The sequence below is a fragment of the Coffea eugenioides genome, chromosome 4 (assembly GCF_003713205.1).
Source record: "Coffea eugenioides isolate CCC68of chromosome 4, Ceug_1.0, whole genome shotgun sequence".
Lineage (NCBI taxonomy): Eukaryota > Viridiplantae > Streptophyta > Magnoliopsida > Gentianales > Rubiaceae > Coffea > Coffea eugenioides.
Window position 1 is genome coordinate 646,686 of NC_040038.1, and position 20,447 is coordinate 667,132.

General features: G+C 37.3%; 1 protein-coding gene and 1 non-coding gene across 5 annotated transcripts; one reads left to right on the plus strand and one right to left on the minus strand.

The window, feature by feature from the left end:
• Positions 1-3,048: 3,048 nt before the first annotated feature.
• Positions 3,049-3,120, minus strand: TRNAT-UGU. The gene has a single exon. It is a non-coding gene; the product is annotated as a tRNA-Thr (tRNA).
• A 1,167-nt stretch (positions 3,121-4,287) lies between these two features.
• Positions 4,288-12,912, plus strand: LOC113767767 (AT-rich interactive domain-containing protein 4). Of its 4 annotated transcripts, none has more exons than XM_027311950.1 (17): positions 4,288-4,673; positions 4,792-4,939; positions 5,275-5,515; positions 5,606-5,794; positions 6,968-7,021; positions 7,132-7,220; positions 8,075-8,348; positions 8,436-8,492; positions 8,846-8,877; positions 9,212-9,347; positions 9,453-9,626; positions 9,816-10,454; positions 11,053-11,190; positions 11,321-11,419; positions 11,840-11,940; positions 12,028-12,118; positions 12,220-12,912. In XM_027311950.1, exons 3-17 carry the CDS (start codon positions 5,342-5,344, stop codon positions 12,313-12,315), a joined length of 2,343 nt encoding a protein of 780 aa, XP_027167751.1. In that variant the 5' UTR covers positions 4,288-4,673; positions 4,792-4,939; positions 5,275-5,341; the 3' UTR covers positions 12,316-12,912. The 4 variants fall into 4 exon arrangements, with proteins under 4 accessions (XP_027167751.1, XP_027167753.1, XP_027167752.1 ...); XM_027311952.1 differs by having other exon boundaries at positions 4,819-4,939; XM_027311951.1 differs by having other exon boundaries at positions 4,826-4,939.
• Positions 12,913-20,447: the final 7,535 nt, after the last annotated feature.

Sequence of the window (20,447 nt, forward strand, 5' to 3'; positions counted from 1 at the left end):
TTCATTCAAGCATACTCGAGTGGCACTATACTCGAATTCGAACTTGATGGATATGTGTATTACTTCAGCTTCAACTCAAGCTCAATCGAGTAGGAATACAAAAATTTGAACTCAACTCATGAAAGAGCCATTTAAACTCGAATTCAACTCGAATAGATTGAGTTTTTAGGTGAACTTATAGAGAGTTCGAGTACTTGAACTTGAGCTTGATTTTTAGTTAGGAGGTATTTGCAGTAAATTTCACAACTAATATATTTATTTATGTCATTTCACAAATATATATTTTAAAAAAAAATGTATAAAATACTCGAGTAGCTCGATGAGTTTGAAAAATGAAATTTCGAGATCATCTCGTCACTACAAACGAGTTACTCAAGCTCGATTCGAGTTCGATTTTAACGGAATTCAAGTCGAGTCTTTGACCGCTTGCAGTGCTCGAATGCCTTGCAGCTTCGTGTCCTTGCTTTGATAGAATAACTGTGCAGTGATTTTGTCAAATCACTTGGCCACAGCACGTTCAAGTCAACTATGCCTGGAAGATAGTCTTCCCAGATCTCAACTAAATTGCGCAAAACATAACCAATTTCTTATTGCAAATAAGCTACACACATGAATTCTTCAATAACTCGTATATAAAGCTTCCTGAAAAATCATTTCTTTAGTAATGCTATGTATTAAAAATTACCTTATGTTTACAATAAAATTTTATAAACTACAATAGCAATTTACTTGCTAATCTTTGCCACTGTGTCCACCATAAAAATCCGTCAACCACTTTCTTATATTGATTCAATTATTTACAAGTAGTAATCATTTGCATATATAATTTTAGCGTGTAATAAAACAATCCAATAATTACACATTTTTTCACATTTTTTGTCCAAAAATATTTGTAATATTTATACTCAAAAGACGCATAATAATGCCTATTCTCCATTTTAACACGGGCAGCTCCGTTTTAACACGCCTTCAATAGTATGTCAAGAATTAACACGCCTTTCACGTCTTTTATTGAGAGATTGAGATATTTCGAATTTAAGATATTGAAAGGCTAAGTGAAAAATTACTATAAAAAGAAAAAACAAAAGAAAACAAATGCAAATACAACAAAATAAAAGGATCTAAATTGTCGACCCTATAACATTAGCCAATTGGAATTATGAGAAGAGGTTGGAAAGGAGAAGAGAATAGATAACATTCGCCAATTGGAATTATGGGCAGAAAAGAAAAGATAAGGTGCGCAGAAAGGTAGTTTTGGACGATGGATCAGCAGGCTTGCTATAAGGAGAGGACGAGGTTCGAGTATGAGAAAAGCGGGCAGCGAAGTAATCTGAGATGATGACCAACTCGCTCTAAGAGAGTTGGCCACGAGGCAATGCATAAAAATGTCCTCTGGAATCCTTGCGTTAAAACTTAAAACACTTGTGTAGCAGTGCATCTGTTTTGTCCGAGGGGGAGTTCTTTCCCTTTAATCCCTCTCAGTCTAGTTAGATTCTCTTGGTACTAGGAGTGTAAATTAATCAAAACTACCTAACTCAGATTCGCAAGTAATTCGGTCAAAAGCTCAATTTGCATTCGATTAACACCAGAGTTGAATCGAGTTTGACCTATTGATAATAAAAATCCAAAACTCGAGTACTTGGCGTAGCGTATTTATGATATATATTTTAATTATTTACTACAAATTTATAAAATTTATTAAAAAATCAAGCTTGAAAACTCGATTGAATTAAATTTGATGGAACTAGAGTAAGACAAAATGAGTTTGACCTTGTACTCGAGTTTAACTTTGAAAAATTTGACGAAATCAAATTCGAGACCAAGTATTTTTATTCCAATAGAATTTGAGCAGGTACTATTCGAGTTTAACTCGATTCGACAGCGCAGTCCTAAGTTGATACAAACTAATTTCGGGGTAGTGTAGATACTAATGATCGGACCGAAAAAAAAAAGTTATTTGAGTCGGCACCAATTGGTGGCTGTCAGTTTTATATTTTGGAGCATCTTCTATTTTAAAAATGGGGGCTGTGGGGTGTTCTAATGGAAGGTGAGGCCTTGATTGCCCTAGGGGGAAGGTGAAAATGGGCATAGAAAGGTTGACAATTGTTTCATGGAAATTATGATAGGTACGAAATGGTCATCTGCGACGGATTGAAAGGTTGAAGGAGTTAATTCTGATGCATTTAAAAGAAGGGATAATTTCAGAAACCTCTCTTGAGGTTTCTTGTAATTTCAAACAGCTCCGCTCATGTTTTAAAAATTACACATATCTCCCCTAAAACATAAGTTTGGATTTCACCTTAATGATGTAAGACCAAAAAAGTATATGAATGCCCAAAATTGCCCTCATCTAAATTTCATTAATATGAATAATCATTAACATTTTTTAAAAGTCAAGAATACACTTGTATATTATTAAAATTATGAATTTTATTACTTAGCCAATGTTTTGATATTTTTCATTCTCATGATTTTCTACATCCACCCAAACTTTCAAACTCTTATCACTTTTTCTTCTTTCGAATAAACTCTTTGTCTTAGATGTCAAAATTCACCGTCATAATTCTTACCTTCACAATATTTACTTGTCTAAGTTTTCTTCCATATATTGCCTAACAAATCTTTAGTCATAAAACTCACAATCCTTACCTTTTTGAAAAGGCCAAGTCCTCAGTTATCAAAATTCTTCTAATCTCTGTTCTCAACATTTGGGTTGGTCATATTAAATTAGCCCACATTTTTTTTTTCTGAATTGATACAATTTTATTGAAAATAAATTTGATATCTATTAAGAGGAACCAGGCAAAATATAAAAAAAGTGCAAGTTTGGGATAATAGTTTTGGTACAATCTATCAAAATATTTTTCCATAATCCAGTGATTTTTTTGTGCTCGATGATATGAACAATTGGATTGTTAGCAGTGATGGTTACTTCCATCATCATCAACAGTAGTGGCATATTCGAGTAATAGAAGAAATGAGATATTTACCTTGATTAGCATTTGTTTTTCCAGAAACGATATAGGATTTAAAATAGAATGGAAGGACAGCTCCCGGCGAGGATCGAACTCGCGACCTTTCGCTTACAAAGCGAACGCACTACCACTATGCTACAGAAGCGCGTGTTTGATTAGCATATTTGAGTGACACAAGGTTCAAATTTAATAGCCTTTTTAAAAAAAAATCGTTTTCCTTTTTTCCTTTTTCTTATTTTTGTTATCTTTTCCCTTTTTTATCAATGGCTTACCTTTTGAAAATTATGAAGGTTATTATAGTCATTGTCTATCATCAAGGGAGGTAAATATAATAATCTCAAGGGAGCTTAGTGAAATTATCAGAAACCTCAGGGGAGGTTTCTGAAATTATCCCTTAAAAGAATGAGGGGGCAAAGCGTAAAAGGTGTAGTTGGAGATACGTTTCCAGGAATTAGACGGAGGCACCCGCGGTGTCTTTCTCTGCCGTAGAAGAAAAGATGCCCCCACTTGAATTGCTCCAAGAAAGATGACAAAGTGACGACCGAAAAAAGGGAAATGGAAGATTTTAAACGACTAGGTGCTAGGTAGTCAGCGCAACGACGTCGTCGCACTTGACGATGTTGCATAAGAACAGATTCTTGGAGTATACATAAGATGCGAGAGCGATATTTTTATTATACAACATGAAAACATCATTCATAGTTTTTTTTTTTTTTTTTTCAAAAGGGGGCTATGACTATGAGGGAAAGAAAAAGGAAAAAGAGGACAAAAGACAAAAGAGCAAGCGCAAGAGATTCTTTTAAAAATTCCCGATTTTCTGGGCACTCGCAAATACGAGAAGGTCCTATAATCGTAAGAAACGGATAAATGAACGAGGGATCAAAAGCCCCTTTTTGTCATCATAAATCATACTTTTATTTCTGCATTTCTGTACTTTGAAAGAATTCAAAATTGACGAATGTTGGTGCAGAAAGTAATAAATGTGGGAAAGGATTTGTGAAATCTGTAAAGGAGGACGACTTGAATTCATAGTGGGCAGAGGGAGCGTAAGCGCGTGGAGGATGGTTTTTTGGAACTTGTCAATTTACCATTACTCCATCACCAGAGCAGGAGACTAGTTTTTTTTTTGACTTGGAATCGTGGGGTGGGTTCAACTTTTTATTATACTTGAAAGTTGAAACTTGATTCTTCCGAATTTATCTTTCTAGTACAGCTGCTAGTATTATAAAACTAGTTGCAGCATTAGTTTTCCTTTTTTAACTAAAACACTTGAGAACAATTTTTTTTTCGGTTTGTTTTTATAGTTTTAATTTTCTCTTCTGTTTTTGCCCTTTTTTTTGGTGATGTTGTTGATTTAAGCGGTGGAGATTCTTTAAACAAACGATTTAGTATTTATTTCTTTTTTGCTTGGTTTTCAATTTTTCCTTTTTATCGCATCTGCTATCTTCTAAGGAGGAGGGAGTAATAGTGTAGAGTATTATAGTAGTAGTAATTCTCGATTCTCTGTTGGTGTGGGCTTTGATTTTTATAAAGCTTCCTTCGGTCTAGGTTCTCTTTTCTTTACTATTCACAATCTACTCCCTTTTTTTGTTTTCTGTTTATTCTGCTACGAATTTGAGAAGCTCCAAATCTTCCATCCTTCCTCCGTTTCCTGCCCGCTGCTGTTCAATCTCATTGGAATTTTTCTCCGTTTAATTGGTCAGTTTCGCTTGGTTCACCCATCTAAACTCGATTATGAGTATTCCTGTTTGGATTCCATTCCCTTTTTCCCTTTACCTGTCTTCCCTGTTTAGGGTTTTTTGCGTTGATTGATTAGGGATCTTCAAATTTCTGTTTTCCGAAGCTGCTAGGCCGCCAAGCAACGCCTCTGCCCTAGAGCCCTTCAAGTCCCTTGCCACCAACTACAACATCTCTCCACTATTCACCACCGCTATAAAGGCTACCTTGCCCCTTTTACTGGTCAAGTATGTTTACCTCTCTATTTCCGACTCCATCTGGTTCCATACTTTTTGGGATTTCTTTCTTTCTTCCTTTTTTTGACGATTTCTGGATGAAAGTCGTTGTTTCTGGGTGTTATAAAGACCAGTTTTTTAATCCTGAATTTGTTGGATTATAATGCTGCCCCTTTTTATTTGGAAAAAAGTTTATTGCAAGTGAGTGGCCTGCTACACCTTTTACTAGTTCAGTATGTTTTGTCAAGTTTAGTACATCTGGCTGCTTGGTTAGCTTTTGGGTTTTTGGGGATTTGTTGATGAATTTGATGAACAAGCAAAATGTAATAATTCCCTGCGTTTTGTAGAATGTGCGAGAGAAGATAGTTCAGTACGGGCAAGGAGCAGAAGCTGCTCTCACTTGCCTCCTGTTAGATGGTAGGAACGAGTGCTGTCCCCATGTTTCACGTCCCAGGAGCTCCAAAATACACTTGCAATCTTCTTGCCGTCTTATGCGGGAGAACCACTGACAATGAACAAAAGCAAGAAGCCACAATTCAGAAAACGAAATATCCATTTCCAGATCTTCTATCTTCTGGGCGTTTAGAGGTTAATATAGATCTTTACTGATCCTCACAGTTGCTAAGTTAAAACCTGCCTACTAATCTGTGGATCTTGTGATTTATTTGGTCAATGTAGGTACAAACTTTGAAAAATCCAACTGTTGACGAGTTTCGCAAGGTTGTGGATTCATGGCAGCCTAATATTTTGTATTTGCAAGGAGAACAGTTTGCTAATAATGAAGTTGGTTCACTAGTATGGGGAGGTGTTGACTTGAACACTGCAGAAGCCATCACTGGTCTTTTTGGTTCCATGTTGCCGACCACTGTAGGTGGCATTTCTTTTATCTTATGGTGCTTCTGGCTTTTTCTTGTGCATCATCTTGCCTTCTTTTGGCAACTATCTTCTTAGTTCGATATGTTCCTATTCATTTTTGTATTAGGTTGCTACAAATTATATGCCAGTTTATTTTTCTGTATAATTGGGTTTGATGCTTGATTTATCTAACACTATTAGGTGTCGTTTCATTTTTAAACATTATTGTCCCTGCTTTGGAGTAATTTTGTTAGCTTATTCTCTGGGTGTACCTGCAGTGGTTTCTTTGGGAATCAACGAAATGACAAATTTAATCTATCGCAATGTGCTTGATTTGTAAATTTGGTTTTGTTTTTGCTTTTTCTGCTGGAATTTTGTTTTGTTAGGTGGAAGAAACTTTCTTTTCTGGTTTCTAGAAGGAAATCTAAAGATGTTTATGACTCAGAGGTTAGGTGACTCAACAAACAAAAAGAGTAGGGAATTTACACAGAGTTGAGGACATGGAATGGTCTTTCAGGAATGCCTAAAACTAGTTTCTTTTGTTGTAGCACTATTATGAAGAACTAATTACCAGGAATGGGTTTGATAAGAAAAGAAAGAAATGGACTTCAATTTCAGCATAGCTGCTCTGAAATCAGTGGCAGGGATGTGCTGATTGTTTTTGGTATTTTTCAAGTCCAACGTTTAGGTTAGCAAGAGGGTCGTGCAAGAGGTCTTAGCTAAACTTTAAAGAGGCAGCATTTCTCTGCAGTTATCAATACATAGAAAATCTTCTTTGTTAATCTCTTTTCACATAGTTATTGAGCCACACACCCATGCAATTTTAGCAAGGACTTGAGGAGTGGATTATTTGTTTAACCAGTGAATTATATAATCGAGCTACTGGACATCGAATTTGATTATAATTTCACATGATTTCATGTTCACAAAAATAGTGTACAGTTGGAGTTGACAATCCTTTTGATTACACATTCCTTATTCACCGTGCTGGAATTGCATGGCAGCATGATATCATGGACCTTAGGTTTTTCTCCACCCAACTATTCATTGTTATTCATTTGCATGTGCCATGTTCCATCTACTTTCTTTTATGTTAAGAAATTCCATTCTCTGTAGTTTGGTAATATTATTTGATATGAGTAAGCTGTCACTTTTGGTCTTATTCCCATTTAAATGCTTATGAAGGTTTATTTGGAGGTCCCAAATGGAGAAAAGTTGGCTGACGCTCTTTACTCCAAGGTAAAATGAAAGCCCCCCCCCCCTTCCCCCCCCCAAAAAAAAAACCCACCTTAAAAATCTTTGTACAATGATGTTTTCATTGTGTGATTCATTGTTTGAGTATTCTTCAGGGTATCCCATATGTAATCTATTGGAAGCATGCGTTTTCCTGCTATGCAGCATGCCATTTTCGTCATGCATTGTTTTCGGTGGTCCAGAGGTACTATTATTTACTAGTTGAAACTGCCTTGAGTACTTCTTCATCTTTTTGTTGCAAGTTGTGCCTGAATATACTATTTAATTTGAATGAAAAACTTGTTGACTTCTGTTGCTTGATTTTGCAATTTCATTTTGTTAAAAAAGGGTGTAGTTTGATGCTTCGTTTTCTCTAATATTCAAATAAATTGGTGTGGTTTCTTGTGTAAGGCATATGACATGATTTTATCCATTGTTTCTGCTAGTGGGATAGAAGTTACTAGTATATATGGGGGGTAACTAACTGGTAGAATTGTGAGAGGATTTTATATTAGTAAGTTCTCATGCTACATTTTACTGTTACCCAATTTGCTTATCTTCATAATAAAGATTGCAAGCATATGATATTGTTAGAGTACGTTTTCTTATCAATTAACAAGGTAAAGTGTTCGATTATGATCTGGTTGTTTAAAGTTTAAATGCATGGAAACAACTTCTCTGCTACTGAAAATAGGCTAAATATGCATATCTGTTTGCGTACAAGTACTGCACAAATAATTTGCTTCTTCTACTATGATTTTTCGTCTTTAAAAGAACATTTGTGAGATTCAATGCTAAGAGTTTGTCCAACTTGCCTAACTATGTATTTAGTGTTCTGTACTACTAGAAAACTAGGAAAATTACAACTTACCAAGCAATAGTACTTCAGTAGTTGTTCTGTACTGTTAAGTAGAAATAAAGAGAACTTTTGCTCTTTTTTTGTGTTTATGGGTTTAAGTTTCTTAGATTTGAAGGACATGCTTATCTTCAGTGCCTAGATGAATCTGGGAAAGTATATTGAAAACCAAGTTTGTGTGAACTTTTCTTTTTTAATTGCAGCTCATCTTGTCATACCTGGGACGCTTTTCAACTTGCACATGCTTCCTTTAGGCTTTATTGTGTCCAAAACAACCTTGTCCTCCCTGATAACAGCCAGAAAATGACTGTTAAGCTGGGTCCTCATCTTCTTGGGGAGCCTCCAAAAATCAATGTGCCCCCACCCGAGGCAGTTACTGGCGAAGATGAAGAAAGTTCTAGTTCTCTTCCTGCAATAAAAATATATGATGACGATATCAACTTGAGGTTTCTTGTCTGTGGAGATGCACGTTCTTTGGTAATTGTCTCAAGTTTGGTTTCTCATTTAGCGACAGAGGAACATACATATGTACTTCATATGTTACTTATGGTTTTTCTTTTGTAGGATGCAACAATATTGGGATCTCTGGAGGATGGTTTAAATGCCCTGTTAAATATTGAAGTGAGTCCAAGCATTCAACTATCCATAACTCTTCTTCATTTGACGCTGCTTGTGGTGTCAATTTCATGTAGACACCATCTCTTTTCCTAGCCCTGCCTTTGTATTGTTTCTTTGGGACTTAAGTTCAATTTTAATATTCCCTCCAAGAGAGCATTTTTTGAATTTGTTTGTCGACAACTTCTTGTCGTCAGCAGCCTATGCCATACTTTTCTTTTCCCTCTTATTTTGGGTTTTTCATGATCTAGAAGACAGTATTTACTCCACATTCTTTCTACCTCTGGCGCCATTAATTGGCTATTTAATGTTGCTGTGACATGATTGGACTCAGTTTCTTCATTTTTCTGCTGTTTCAGATGCGTGGCAGCAAACTTCATAACCGGGTTAGGTAAGGCTTAAAGCCTTTTCTGTGATATGCCATGTTCTTAGTGGCTACTCCCCCGCTGCCCTCCCCCTCCCCTCTTTTAAGGGGAGCAAAAAAAATATGAGCTTGGTGAAAAACCTTGTTACTTTTTCATTTTGGTAGCAAGTTTGCACTTTGTTATATCTCATCAAATTTCAGAAAAGATCCATGGGCATCACAATTATGAAAAGTTGTGTATCCAATCATGTGAACAGTAATCTTCATATGGGTGCAGACCGCATGGATTAAAGCTGATTGTGGAATTTTTGCGGTATGCTGTTGTCATTTCTTTTTGAACAGTTTACTTTGTGTGGTGCAGTGCACTTCCTCCACCACTTCAGGCGGGGGCATTTTCTCGTGGAGTTGTGACAATGCGATGTGACATTTCTACCAGTAGTTCTGCTCACATCTCACTTCTAGTGTCTGGTAGTGCAGAGACATGCTTTGATGACCAGGTATTTGTGTTTGTACTTGAGAATAAAGTTGTAGCACACATTCTAGGACTGTAGGTTTGCTTTTACTGCTTTTAAACCTGTAAATCATCGTTCCCCTTATCTCAGCTGTTGGAGAATCATATAAAGAGTGAAGTCATTGACAAAAATCAGTTGGTTCATGCACTTCCAACTGGCGAGGAAAATAAACAGCCTCTATCAGAACCTCGGAGATCTGTCTCAATAGCTTGTGGGGCTTCTGTTTTTGAAGCTTGCGTGAAGGTTCCAACATGGGCATCACAGGTTATTCTCCCCTCTGTGTGCAACGTGTTAGCCTCTCTCTCTCTCTCTCTCATAAAGGGTTATCTTGGCATATATATCTCTTTGAAAAATCCGCTGCAAGCCATGTGCCCTTAACTAGAACAGACTTCTATTGCTCCTTAATTTTGAGATTCAGTAAAATCTGATGGCAAATTGTGCTTACATTTTCAGGTTTTGAGGCAACTTGCACCTGATGTTTCATATCGTAATTTAGTTGCACTTGGTATTGCCAGCATCCAGGGATTAGCTGTTGCTTCATTTGAGAGTGATGATGCAGAACGTCTCCTTTTTTTCAGTACAAGGCAGGGGAAAGATGGCAGTTTTAACAGTCTTACTATCAGCAATCTACCAACCTGGTTAAGGTCACCAGCGCCTAGTAGGAAAAGACGTGAAACATCCCAAGCAACAAATGGTAATTCTAGCAATGGTTTGGCCACTGGAGTTGGTACGGCTGCGAAAAAGGAGGACTTGGAGGATAAGAAATCTGTAGTGAAGAATGGGGTTTCTGTTCCTCTGGTACCTTCTAGACAAAAACTTAAAGTTGCAGCTTTGAGACCTATCCCTCACATTCGTCACCAAAAAATGCTTCCCTTCTCTGGAATTCCAGAGGTGGAGGGACATGAAGGTACCCAGGTGAAGCCTAACTTGCCTCCTGTTGCTCCCACAAAGCATAGTGGTGTCGGTGTAACTCCTGTATCCAACCGGAAATCAGCGTCAAGTTCATATCAAGCTAAGCAAATCATTTCATTAAATCCCCTTCCTTTGAAAAAACATGGTTGTGGGAGAAGCCCTATACATGTGTGCTCTGAGGTAAGTAGTTTTCTTCTGTAACTTTTTCGGGACAAACAAAATCCTTATGTTTATTTTGTCCAGCTTATCTCACTTGGTGTTTGGGTCTTGTTGTATCCTCTAAGGATACTGGTTTACTTTTCCCTAAACCTGAACTATTCAGAGTCTGATTTTTCTTGCACTTCTTGGTGATCGTTGTCTGTTCCTCCCCCTCTTAGGATAGCTGAAAAGATTTTGATTAATATTAACAGCAGTATAATGTGCAAGCTATGTTATGTGGAGATTCATTTGTATGTTTACTATGCTAGTATTCAATTTTCTGGTGATATTGTAGAGCCACTTTATATACTTTTTTTTTTTAATTAGATATTATGAAAATGTTTCTCTTGAACAATTTGAATCTGGGAGGGATATTTGTCATCCCTTTTGTATCCTTTTCTTGTTTCTCCTTTGGAGATACTGCTGCTTGTGTTTATGGCTTATGTAACTAAATTCCTTTCTAGGACATCATTTCATTTTTAACTTGAGAAACAATTCTGTGAGGTTTAAGGCTTCATGTATGGATTTATTATCATGCTGGTCTTGTTTGTTGATTTGTGCTGATTCTTATCTGTTGCAGGAGGAGTTTCTAAAAGATGTGATGCAATTTCTCATACTTCGTGGCCATACTCGCCTCATTCCTCAAGGTGGGCTCGCTGAGTTTCCTGATGCTATACTCAACGCCAAACGTCTTGATCTATTTAACTTGTACAGGGAGGTGAGTTTCTTTTTTAGGGATTGATGGCCAAGTCATTACAGATCTCATCATAAACCATAGTACAGCAGCCATATCTTTCATGCTTTCTTAGTGGCAAGACAATTTATTCGGCATTAAAATCCTTAATCAGGTGGTTTCCAGAGGTGGTTTTCATGTTGGCAATGGCATCAATTGGAAAGGGCAAGTTTTCTCAAAGATGCGCAATCACACCGTAACTAACAGAATGACAGTATGCTCTCTGAATTCCCTTATGTGTTAGGGTTCTTATATCCCAATTGTTATTTGTTAATAATTCAATAAATTCTTAAATGCAAATTTTGCTCCACAAGACATTGATTGCACATGCTCTGTATGTCAGGCTCTCTCTTAAATTTCAGTTTACTCCTATCCCAAGTCTTTTGAGTATTTAAACTTCATCTTCGGTCCTTCAGGATGCCATGCTCAATCAAACTAACGTGTTCAGTTTGGGGCAGGGTCTTTAAGACTGCATTACTTTGCCTGTATTCATCCTTCCAGTTTTTTGGCAACTGCCTAGATGGGACCTAGTATGAATGTTATGAAGATGTTTGCTATATAATTATTTCTGACACTGTTCAATTCTGAATGTCCTGGTTTGCTGGCTATTAAAGATGCTATTGCATAATTCCAGGGCGTTGGAAATACATTAAAAAGGCACTATGAAACTTATCTTTTGGAGTATGAATTGGCTCATGATGATGTGGATGGAGAGTGCTGCTTGTTATGCCACAGGTTGTGTTGTACAATTTTCTACTAAGTCAAATTTGAGAAGCCTTGTGAACTAATAATTCTAACACTTGATGCATATAATTGTTGCAGTAGCGCTGCTGGAGATTGGGTTAACTGCGGCGTTTGTGGTGAATGGGCTCATTTTGGCTGTGATAGAAGACAGGGACTTGGTGCTTTCAAGGTGCTCCGCTAAATCTATTTAACTTCTTGATTGTGAACATATTTCTAGAATTTGTGCAGACAAGTATTAGTTGATTTTTTTTTTTTTTTGTTGCTTTACAGGACTATGCAAAAACAGATGGACTGGAATACATATGTCCGCAATGCAGCGTGTCAACTTTTAAGAAGAAGATGCAGAAAACTGTAAATGGATATTGAATGGATATTCTTAAGAAACCTGTATTTTGCTTATTGGCTTCTTCCTGTCCCTGCTTGTTTTGTTATCGATTCATCCAGAGTAGAGTTTTGTCTCTCTCTCAAACAGGAGAAAGTTTCTTAGCTCTAGCATTAGATTTGTGTTGATAGTTAATTTAGTAGTTGCAGGAGTTCTGGTCTGTATAAGTAGGGGGGCAAACTTGCTGCTCAATGTGTGTATGCAAAGGGAATACTGGAGTGAAGACGGCAATTGAAGGAAGAAAACTTGAAGAGCAGAGAACGCTATGGTGGAATTGGACTTGGTGATGAGAAGAACAGTTTGCCCGAGTCCATCCATCGGTGATAGGATATTCTCTCCCTTAAGGAAAGAAAGGGGATGTATACGGAGTGAAGATTAGGTAAGCGGCGTTCTGGCATAGCCCAGTTTTTCGAACATAAGCCCCTTTTTTGCGAAGGGTTTTGTAAAATATGATACATCTCATCGTTTTTTACTACAACCTATAAGGCAGCCAGTTAGTGGCTGTAGCTCTAGTGAAAGTATTTTTGCCGATTCACTTGCAATTTGGCTTCTAAGTATCAATTTAGCGGTTCCCTTGGATCTTCTTTTTCTTGGTTTTTCATAAATTTTGCTCGCGCCAATTAGATTTATGCCTCTTTCATTTGTAGTAATAGCAGCATGTTGCAATGACGTCATTTACCATTCAAAAGCACCATCCAATTTCTCCACTTCAGAACATGAAGGGGCAAATGCGGTGGATGCTACTTTACTGACGAAGGACGACCAGGTTCAGGTCCAGGAGACCCCCCTGTCCAACGTTGCTTCAATCATCAAGGTTGTTAAATTGTAACTTAGCGGTCCAAGGTTGCTCCCTAAATTTATCTCCACCCCCAAAAAAAAAAAGAGAGTAAAATGGTAGTGTAGTTCTGCTTGCTTATTAGGAACAAATCGTAATGGTGCTAGATTTTATGCCCCCTTGGGGAGCGGAGTTCCTGTTTATTGGATTTTTAGATGATGCGTTCAAACGGCAGCAAATTAATTTGCCAAAAACACAGCCCTATAGCTCATTAGGTTGGGGGCATTAGGAAACTCTAAACAAGAAGGGGAAACTTTGCAAGAAAAGGAAACATTAGGTTGGGGACACTGGGAACTCTAAACAAGAATGGGAAACTTTGTAAGACAAAGAAAGAGAATCTCATCGGCTCTCTCTCTCTCTCCTCCTCATCTAAACCACCGCTAAAACCCTAAGCACATAAACCTCCCAGACATATTTAAGTGCTCAAAGCAGAATTCAAGACATTTGTCTCAATGGCGAGAAGGAAAAAAAGCAAGTCTTTGCGACCCGTTAACTCTGACATGGAAGTTGACAACAACGAGCGAGAAAACAAAGAACATGGATGGTCATGGGAGAAAGAATTCCAATCAAAGGAAGAAGAAGATTATTTTTCCATCAGTTTCTTTGATGATCATGATGATGATGGGCAATATTCTTGGCACACAGGAGGAGGAGGACACAGATATAATCGTCGGAAAGCAATCTCTTACTCAAGAATCACAATGCTTCGAGAATATGAAATCGATGATGATGACGATGCTTCTCCCAAAGCCCCTGATGTCAAGCAGAAAGGTACCATTACCATGCGTAAAGTTACAATTTTTCCCTTCCATTATTAGTCCACGAATTTTATTCATGGGGTTTTCCATATGATAAGTTAGTTACTACGTACTAAAACTTGATCTTTGTTATTGTTTTTAAAAATACAAATTAAAAAAAAAAAAAAACACATATCAGGAATCTGCACTTCTTATCCGCTAAAGCCTCGTTTTTGTGCTCCATTCAATATCTGGACATCACGCACGGAGAAAGGAGAGTCTTCTTGGTCTGAGTGCGCGCTTTGCGGTGACGATAAACCCACTGGAGAGATGCAACGAAGCCCTGACTGCGGACACCTGTTCTGCGAGGATTGCATGAGGGTTTACGTCGGAGAAAAGATTCAAGAATATACAAAAATTAACAAGAAGATCAAGTGCCCGAAGGAAAATTGCAATAAAAAGTTGGGAATTCAACAATTTCGCCAATACATCCCGGATGAAGTCTACGATCGAATTGTTGAAGCACGACGAGAGAGCAATGTCCTTGCAAGCCCAGAAATCATGAAATGTCCTCTGTTGTTCTGCTCTGCTAAATTCGTGGATGATAACAGGGGCTTCAGGATCAAAGCTTGCCCGGGATGTTGGAGAATCTTCTGCGTGGAATGTGGGGTTAAGTGGCACATGGGCAAGTCTTGCGAGGAGTATCAGGCTGAGGTTCGGGCGGACGCTATAGCTCAGGCTCGTGCTGGGTTTGATGCTGTGGCTCATGATCTCATGCAGTATAGCTCCCTAATTCGTGAACATCTCTCCCTGCCACCTATCTTTTTCTTTAGATAAACCCCGGTTAACCCTGCTGCTGACCAAATTCGATTCATGGGTGAAGTCGAAGATCACAAATAATGATGGGTAGATAGATTTCCTGAATTTTAAGGCTTACAAAGGGGTTAGATTCCCTCGTTTATCTAGTAGATTTCATCTACTTTTGACTTTTGTTCGTTCGTTATTATGGATCATAGACCTAGCAAATAGAGATACTGATGATTCGATTTATGGGTTCCATTAAAATTCTGTTGTTCTTTATTCAGTGTCTGGGATTGTTGACCGCTGCATGTTGTTGGTTCGTGGGTATATTAGAGAGCTTGAGTTGAGGGCTTTGGTTTGGTATACAATTCTACATCTTTTCTTGAGAATCCCGAATCTATGGAGGAACCGGTCTTGTTTGGATTGCGAGTTGTTGCAGAAATTTAAAAAAAAAAAAAAATATCCACACGTTTCCATCACTTTATACGCATCAGATCACTCGCCACTTTTCTGTCCGTTCGAGAGATGTTTGTGTGATGGTACGTGTCTAATCATCTTCTTGTTATGTTGACCACACTAACAATACTGATGGGAGCATAGGACATAGGGCCTGATGGCTCGTGTTCAAATCATATAAGTGATTGATTAATGAAAGTCCAACAATCTAACATCCCTTAGTTTTAGTGTGGTTATTTAAGTTGTCATTGTTATTGAGTCTTCATGTTGGCGTTTGTTGCATTATTTCCAGCCATGCTTCATGTTTATTTAAATGGTCGGATTCGTGTTAGATAAGAGTAATATTGAGTCATTAGTTGATGGTAAAAGACTAGGTCATGTTGACCATAGTTGAGCTTTAAGTCGAGTTAAGGATAAGTTTTAGTTAGATGAATTCTAGTCATGTTTGATTTCTAAGTCATATAAAAGCTATAAAAACCTTAGTTATACGTTTGTAAGTTAGACAAGACATGGAATAAGAATTTTGTTAAGAAATTTTTAAATTTCTTTCTGGTGAGAAAGAGTTCTTTTGGCTTGTGAAAGCCATTTTTGAATATCTTAGAGTTAGCGTAAGGTGTTTCGTCGACTTATCAATCAAGTATTCACCTTGATTATAGCGTTGTTCTATTTCTGTTTTGATCTTTTTTAAGTGGTCCAATCATTCTATTCGTTTTGATTTTTCTTAAGCGATCCAAGATAGATTAAAGACGTTCATCCCCAAAAATAGACCTTAATTTAGGTCCAGGACTTATGATTCATGTTCTTGATTCGTTTTGACGTATCGAAAATCGGATTAATGCGACGGCGTTTTTCCAGTTTTAGTCGGTCAAAACGAAACGAGACAACAGGGAGACGCTGGATCGGGAGCTGCACTGCATTTTTACATGCTTATCTCTGCTATTTTTATGTAAATTGGTAAATTAATGAATGATTTGTCTGCCGCTCCCAAGTTCCTCTTCTTGTTTTTTTTTTGACTCCAAACAAAATCCCTATGGGATCAGATAGTAAAGGAGTTGTACTTTATCTAAACAAAGGGAGTTCTTTAGTTTCCAACGAGCAATTTTTCCTTTTTTTTTTTTCTTCCAAAAATCTTGGGATCACTTTGCCTGAATTGATTGATGATAAGACCAGCAACTCCTCCGTGGAAGTCGAACCCTGAACTAGATCTGACTAAATTTTGACTCCTAGTTTCTACTTTGGTAGAATTAAAATAGTCCTCCGGACAGAGAATTGAAAATTGAGCTTATTACTTAATGAAATTAATGAAGACATGAGTGGCAACGATACATTGGCTTATTTACACAACTTCAAACCTCCATGTTGCTGCATTCATTAATTATGATTATGATACACTCATGTATCAGGACGCTACATTTACAGTAGAGAGTCTTATTACTTCATACACATTTACACTTAGGTGGAAAACAGCGATGATTCTGTAGTATTTTCGAGTCACTTAACTTTTGCATGTCTAGGGTTTAGCCAAAGCTTCTAAAAATGATGACAATTATATGAGATTAAAGAAATGATAGATACACGCACAGAAGTGGAGCACCGTCAATCATAATAATTACATACAGAAGATGCACGAGCCCTATTGTCCACAAACTTGTTGGACTTTACACAGTAAAGGAAGGAGCATTCTAAATCACAATCATAATATGTCCTGTCCTTGGTACCTCCAATGTTTATATCGTCCATCGGAAAGGGATTAGCCATATGGTATAAAAGACACAGTTAAATGATTTTCATATTTTTGAAATTTATAAATATTTCAAGAAGAATATACTACAGTATCACAGTCAAATGTATGATACGTACATATAAAATCTGACATTTTAAACTTAAACTAATTGTCATGTATCTAATGACATGCCAACGTTAATTACTCCTAGCGCGTAAAAGATTATGATTCCTATAAAATTTTATAGAGATGCATCCAACCCAGAATTGCAGCCGCGAACCCAATAAAAAAGGTGAAGGGAGAAGAAAATGTCAAAACAGGTGGCTGGCAAGCATGAAAGTAGAAAAGTTGGCGTTTTAACCTTTGATTGTAGACTTTTTAAAGTGGTAAGAGAGGCCCATCCCATCATCCCATGCCTGCTTTTTGCTACTTTTCTTTGAATTTTAAAGTAAGCAGAAGAAATAAGTTGCCATCAGTAACGACTACACTGCTACTGTTTTTAGGAACTAATAATTAGTAAAAAGCAACCATACCTGTGGTGCCTTTGTTCGAATCGTAGTCCATTTTTGTGGCATTTCTCTGACAAAGAATGCTTTTGACACTCCTACCGGACACGGACAGTAGAAATTTTACGACAGGCTGATTAGCTTTCCTGCAGGAACTCAACTCATTCATGATTTTGATGACTGATCAGCCTCTTGATAATTAGATAACGCGTCAAGGCACAGTAAAACAATGAAAACCCTTTCTGTTAATGACCCACCCAGTGACACGGATATTGGTAGCTGGCTTCCTTGCTAGCATCATCCATGCAGGCAGGCATGCATGCACCCACCCCCCCTCCCTCTCCCTCATCCTCATGCGGTAATAAATTCGTCTCAAACTGACTGACTGACGTCGCATTTTTCACTGTTGGAAGTTTTAGATGGGAGTGGTGAGGTCCCAGTTGAGAGAGAGAAGCAGCAGCAGCAGCAGCAAGATTGAATGGCGATTGCAGGACGCATTAATCGGAGTAGAAGCAGCCAGCAGCATTGGCCCCAGTGCCACTGCCCACCATATCGTTGCTTCCAAATTGCCAATGATGATGATCCACACAACTGGCCTCGATCGGAAGGCATGACCAGCAGGAGGAGCACCGTCGATTAGTTTGGCCCCTTTCCAACATCTTTTTACAAAAACCAAAACCATTTCAGTTCCCATCATATCTATCTTTAAGCACTGCACTTTTACTTTTAGCATACAATATGTACATGCAGTCAAATGTCATTGCCACCACCATGGAGTATCATGTATTGACCAAATTGTCAATGGTTGACGTCGGATCCTATTATGTCTCATGTATTGACCAAATTGTCACCATACTAGTATCAAATACTGGTATGAGGTGATCTCAACGACCAAACATGTACTAGTAGTTACAGTTTCATTAGAATCAAAAGGACATATTCCTACTATATTCTCCTATTAATTAATTAATGTAATAAATACTACTCCTTTATTTAAATACTCCTAAATAAGCTCAGTAAGAGGTACTGGATCGCGCGTAGCCAGGCAGGCATGTCCTGATGTCCATCCGTCTTTTTTTTCTTTCCTTCTTTCTTTTCTCATTTACAAAATAACAAATAAAATACACGCGTCTGAGGAATGTCCCGCGGTACGTGAAATACAGGCACCTTCGTCATCATAAAATCGTCAAATATAAAGTTGAGAAGATGAGCCCCCGACACCGTTGAAACGTCTATGCCCCACCCACCCAACTGGCATTTTTTTTTTTAATAAATAATTCCCCCTCGTGACTACTGATTTAATACGCTGATTAGCCTTTAATACTTACAGTAAAAGATAAAATGACTGGCATTCTGATTCGGAAATATTTAACTAAATTAAAGTCTGTGTTTACACAAAAGATCTTGTCACAAATTATTATTGTTCAGGATGATATGAAAGAATTTTGTTTGGATTGTAGTAGTTTACTTGTCAATATTTTATTTGCTTACGGCATCAAAATATTTTTTTTAACTAACTTTTTATTTCAAGTGTATCATATTAACAAAAGTGTTATAATATTTTTTTAAAAAAAAAATTATTCCAAATAATCTACAATCCGAACACACTATTGTCTGAGACCTCAAATCCTATGATATTTCTAAATTTACAATTACAAAATACTAGGTTAATGAGTTATGGTGAATGACGGTTACTTGATCCAATTTAGCATAAAAAGCATTCACTCGAATGTTTCGAGGAAAAATTTTGGGATTATTTCCAATAACTTTGGATTGTCACTGTTCGGAGAAAAATTTTGCAAATATTTTTGAATTATTTTTTTAATGTCACGTATATCACAACGCTACAATATATTTTTACATAAAAACTCTGAAATGTTGCAATGCATATGGAGCTTCAAAAGTTCTTCCAAAAATGCATTCCAACAAACTTATTACTCTACAGCTGGTTCTTTTTAATTTCTAGCTAAAATATAAAAGTTGTACCAAAAAAGCAGAACCTAATAAACTTGTTGAAGATTTATTTTGTTGTTTTCCCCTTGGCAGTTATTAGAAAGAAAAAAAAAACAAGATACATGTAATTATTTAAGCGTAAATTGTAACAATAGATCCGGTGAGTGCAGGCTGTAAAGTAACTAATGTAGAAATTATTGCTGGGCATGGACTTAAATGGACGCCTGTCCTAACCATTTGTGGTACGGTAGCAGTAGTAGTATTTTACAATGGACTGGTGGAGTATTTTTACCATCGATAGCCCGGGGAACTTTTGATCGCTTTCAATATATTTGGCCGTTTCATAAAAAATTAAAAAAAAAAATGTAGAAAAGGACCGTGACCCAGTGTGTTGTTGACCGCATTGTCGTGCGTCTTTTATCAACTGTAAAAAAATAGAGAATTGTGGACTGGCAAATGCTATGCCCAGGAGGTTTTAACTTTCGGCTCCAAAAGGTGGAAAAATTTCACCAACGGCACACGGGGAAAGTGGAAGCATTTGATGATGGAGAGCATGCGCGTGGTGCTGTAGTACATCAACCTCCATTTTGCACTGGAGACAAATTGGTTTTGGTGTTTGGGCGGCTGCTTAAAGCTTTTACCATTTAAATTCTCTGGTAAATTGTCGAGAGCATCATCAATTCAGTTCACAAACCCTATGGATAAAAATGGGATGTCTGTTGCTGCATGCATTTCCTTGATAGCAGTAGTTCACAAGGATTTTTCTTTCCTTTTGTATTCTGCTCCTTTTGCAATGAATATGCGCATAATTCTAAAATAAATTCTACCTAGTTGTTATACATAAAACTCCCTCAGTCACTGGATATATATATCATCATTTGCAATGTTAAATACTCAGTATTTAAAATTCGAGGCTGGAAATAAGAACAAAAGGATATATTATTTTATTATTGTGAAAAACATTTCTTATTTCCCCGTTCCATCCTCCTTTCCATTCCTGAATTTGGCCCTCACTCACTAGTCACTACAATACCCAGTACTGGTACTAGCACAGTGAGCAGTATTTCCCCGCTCTACTCTTAAACAGCACTCTCCCATCATCAAA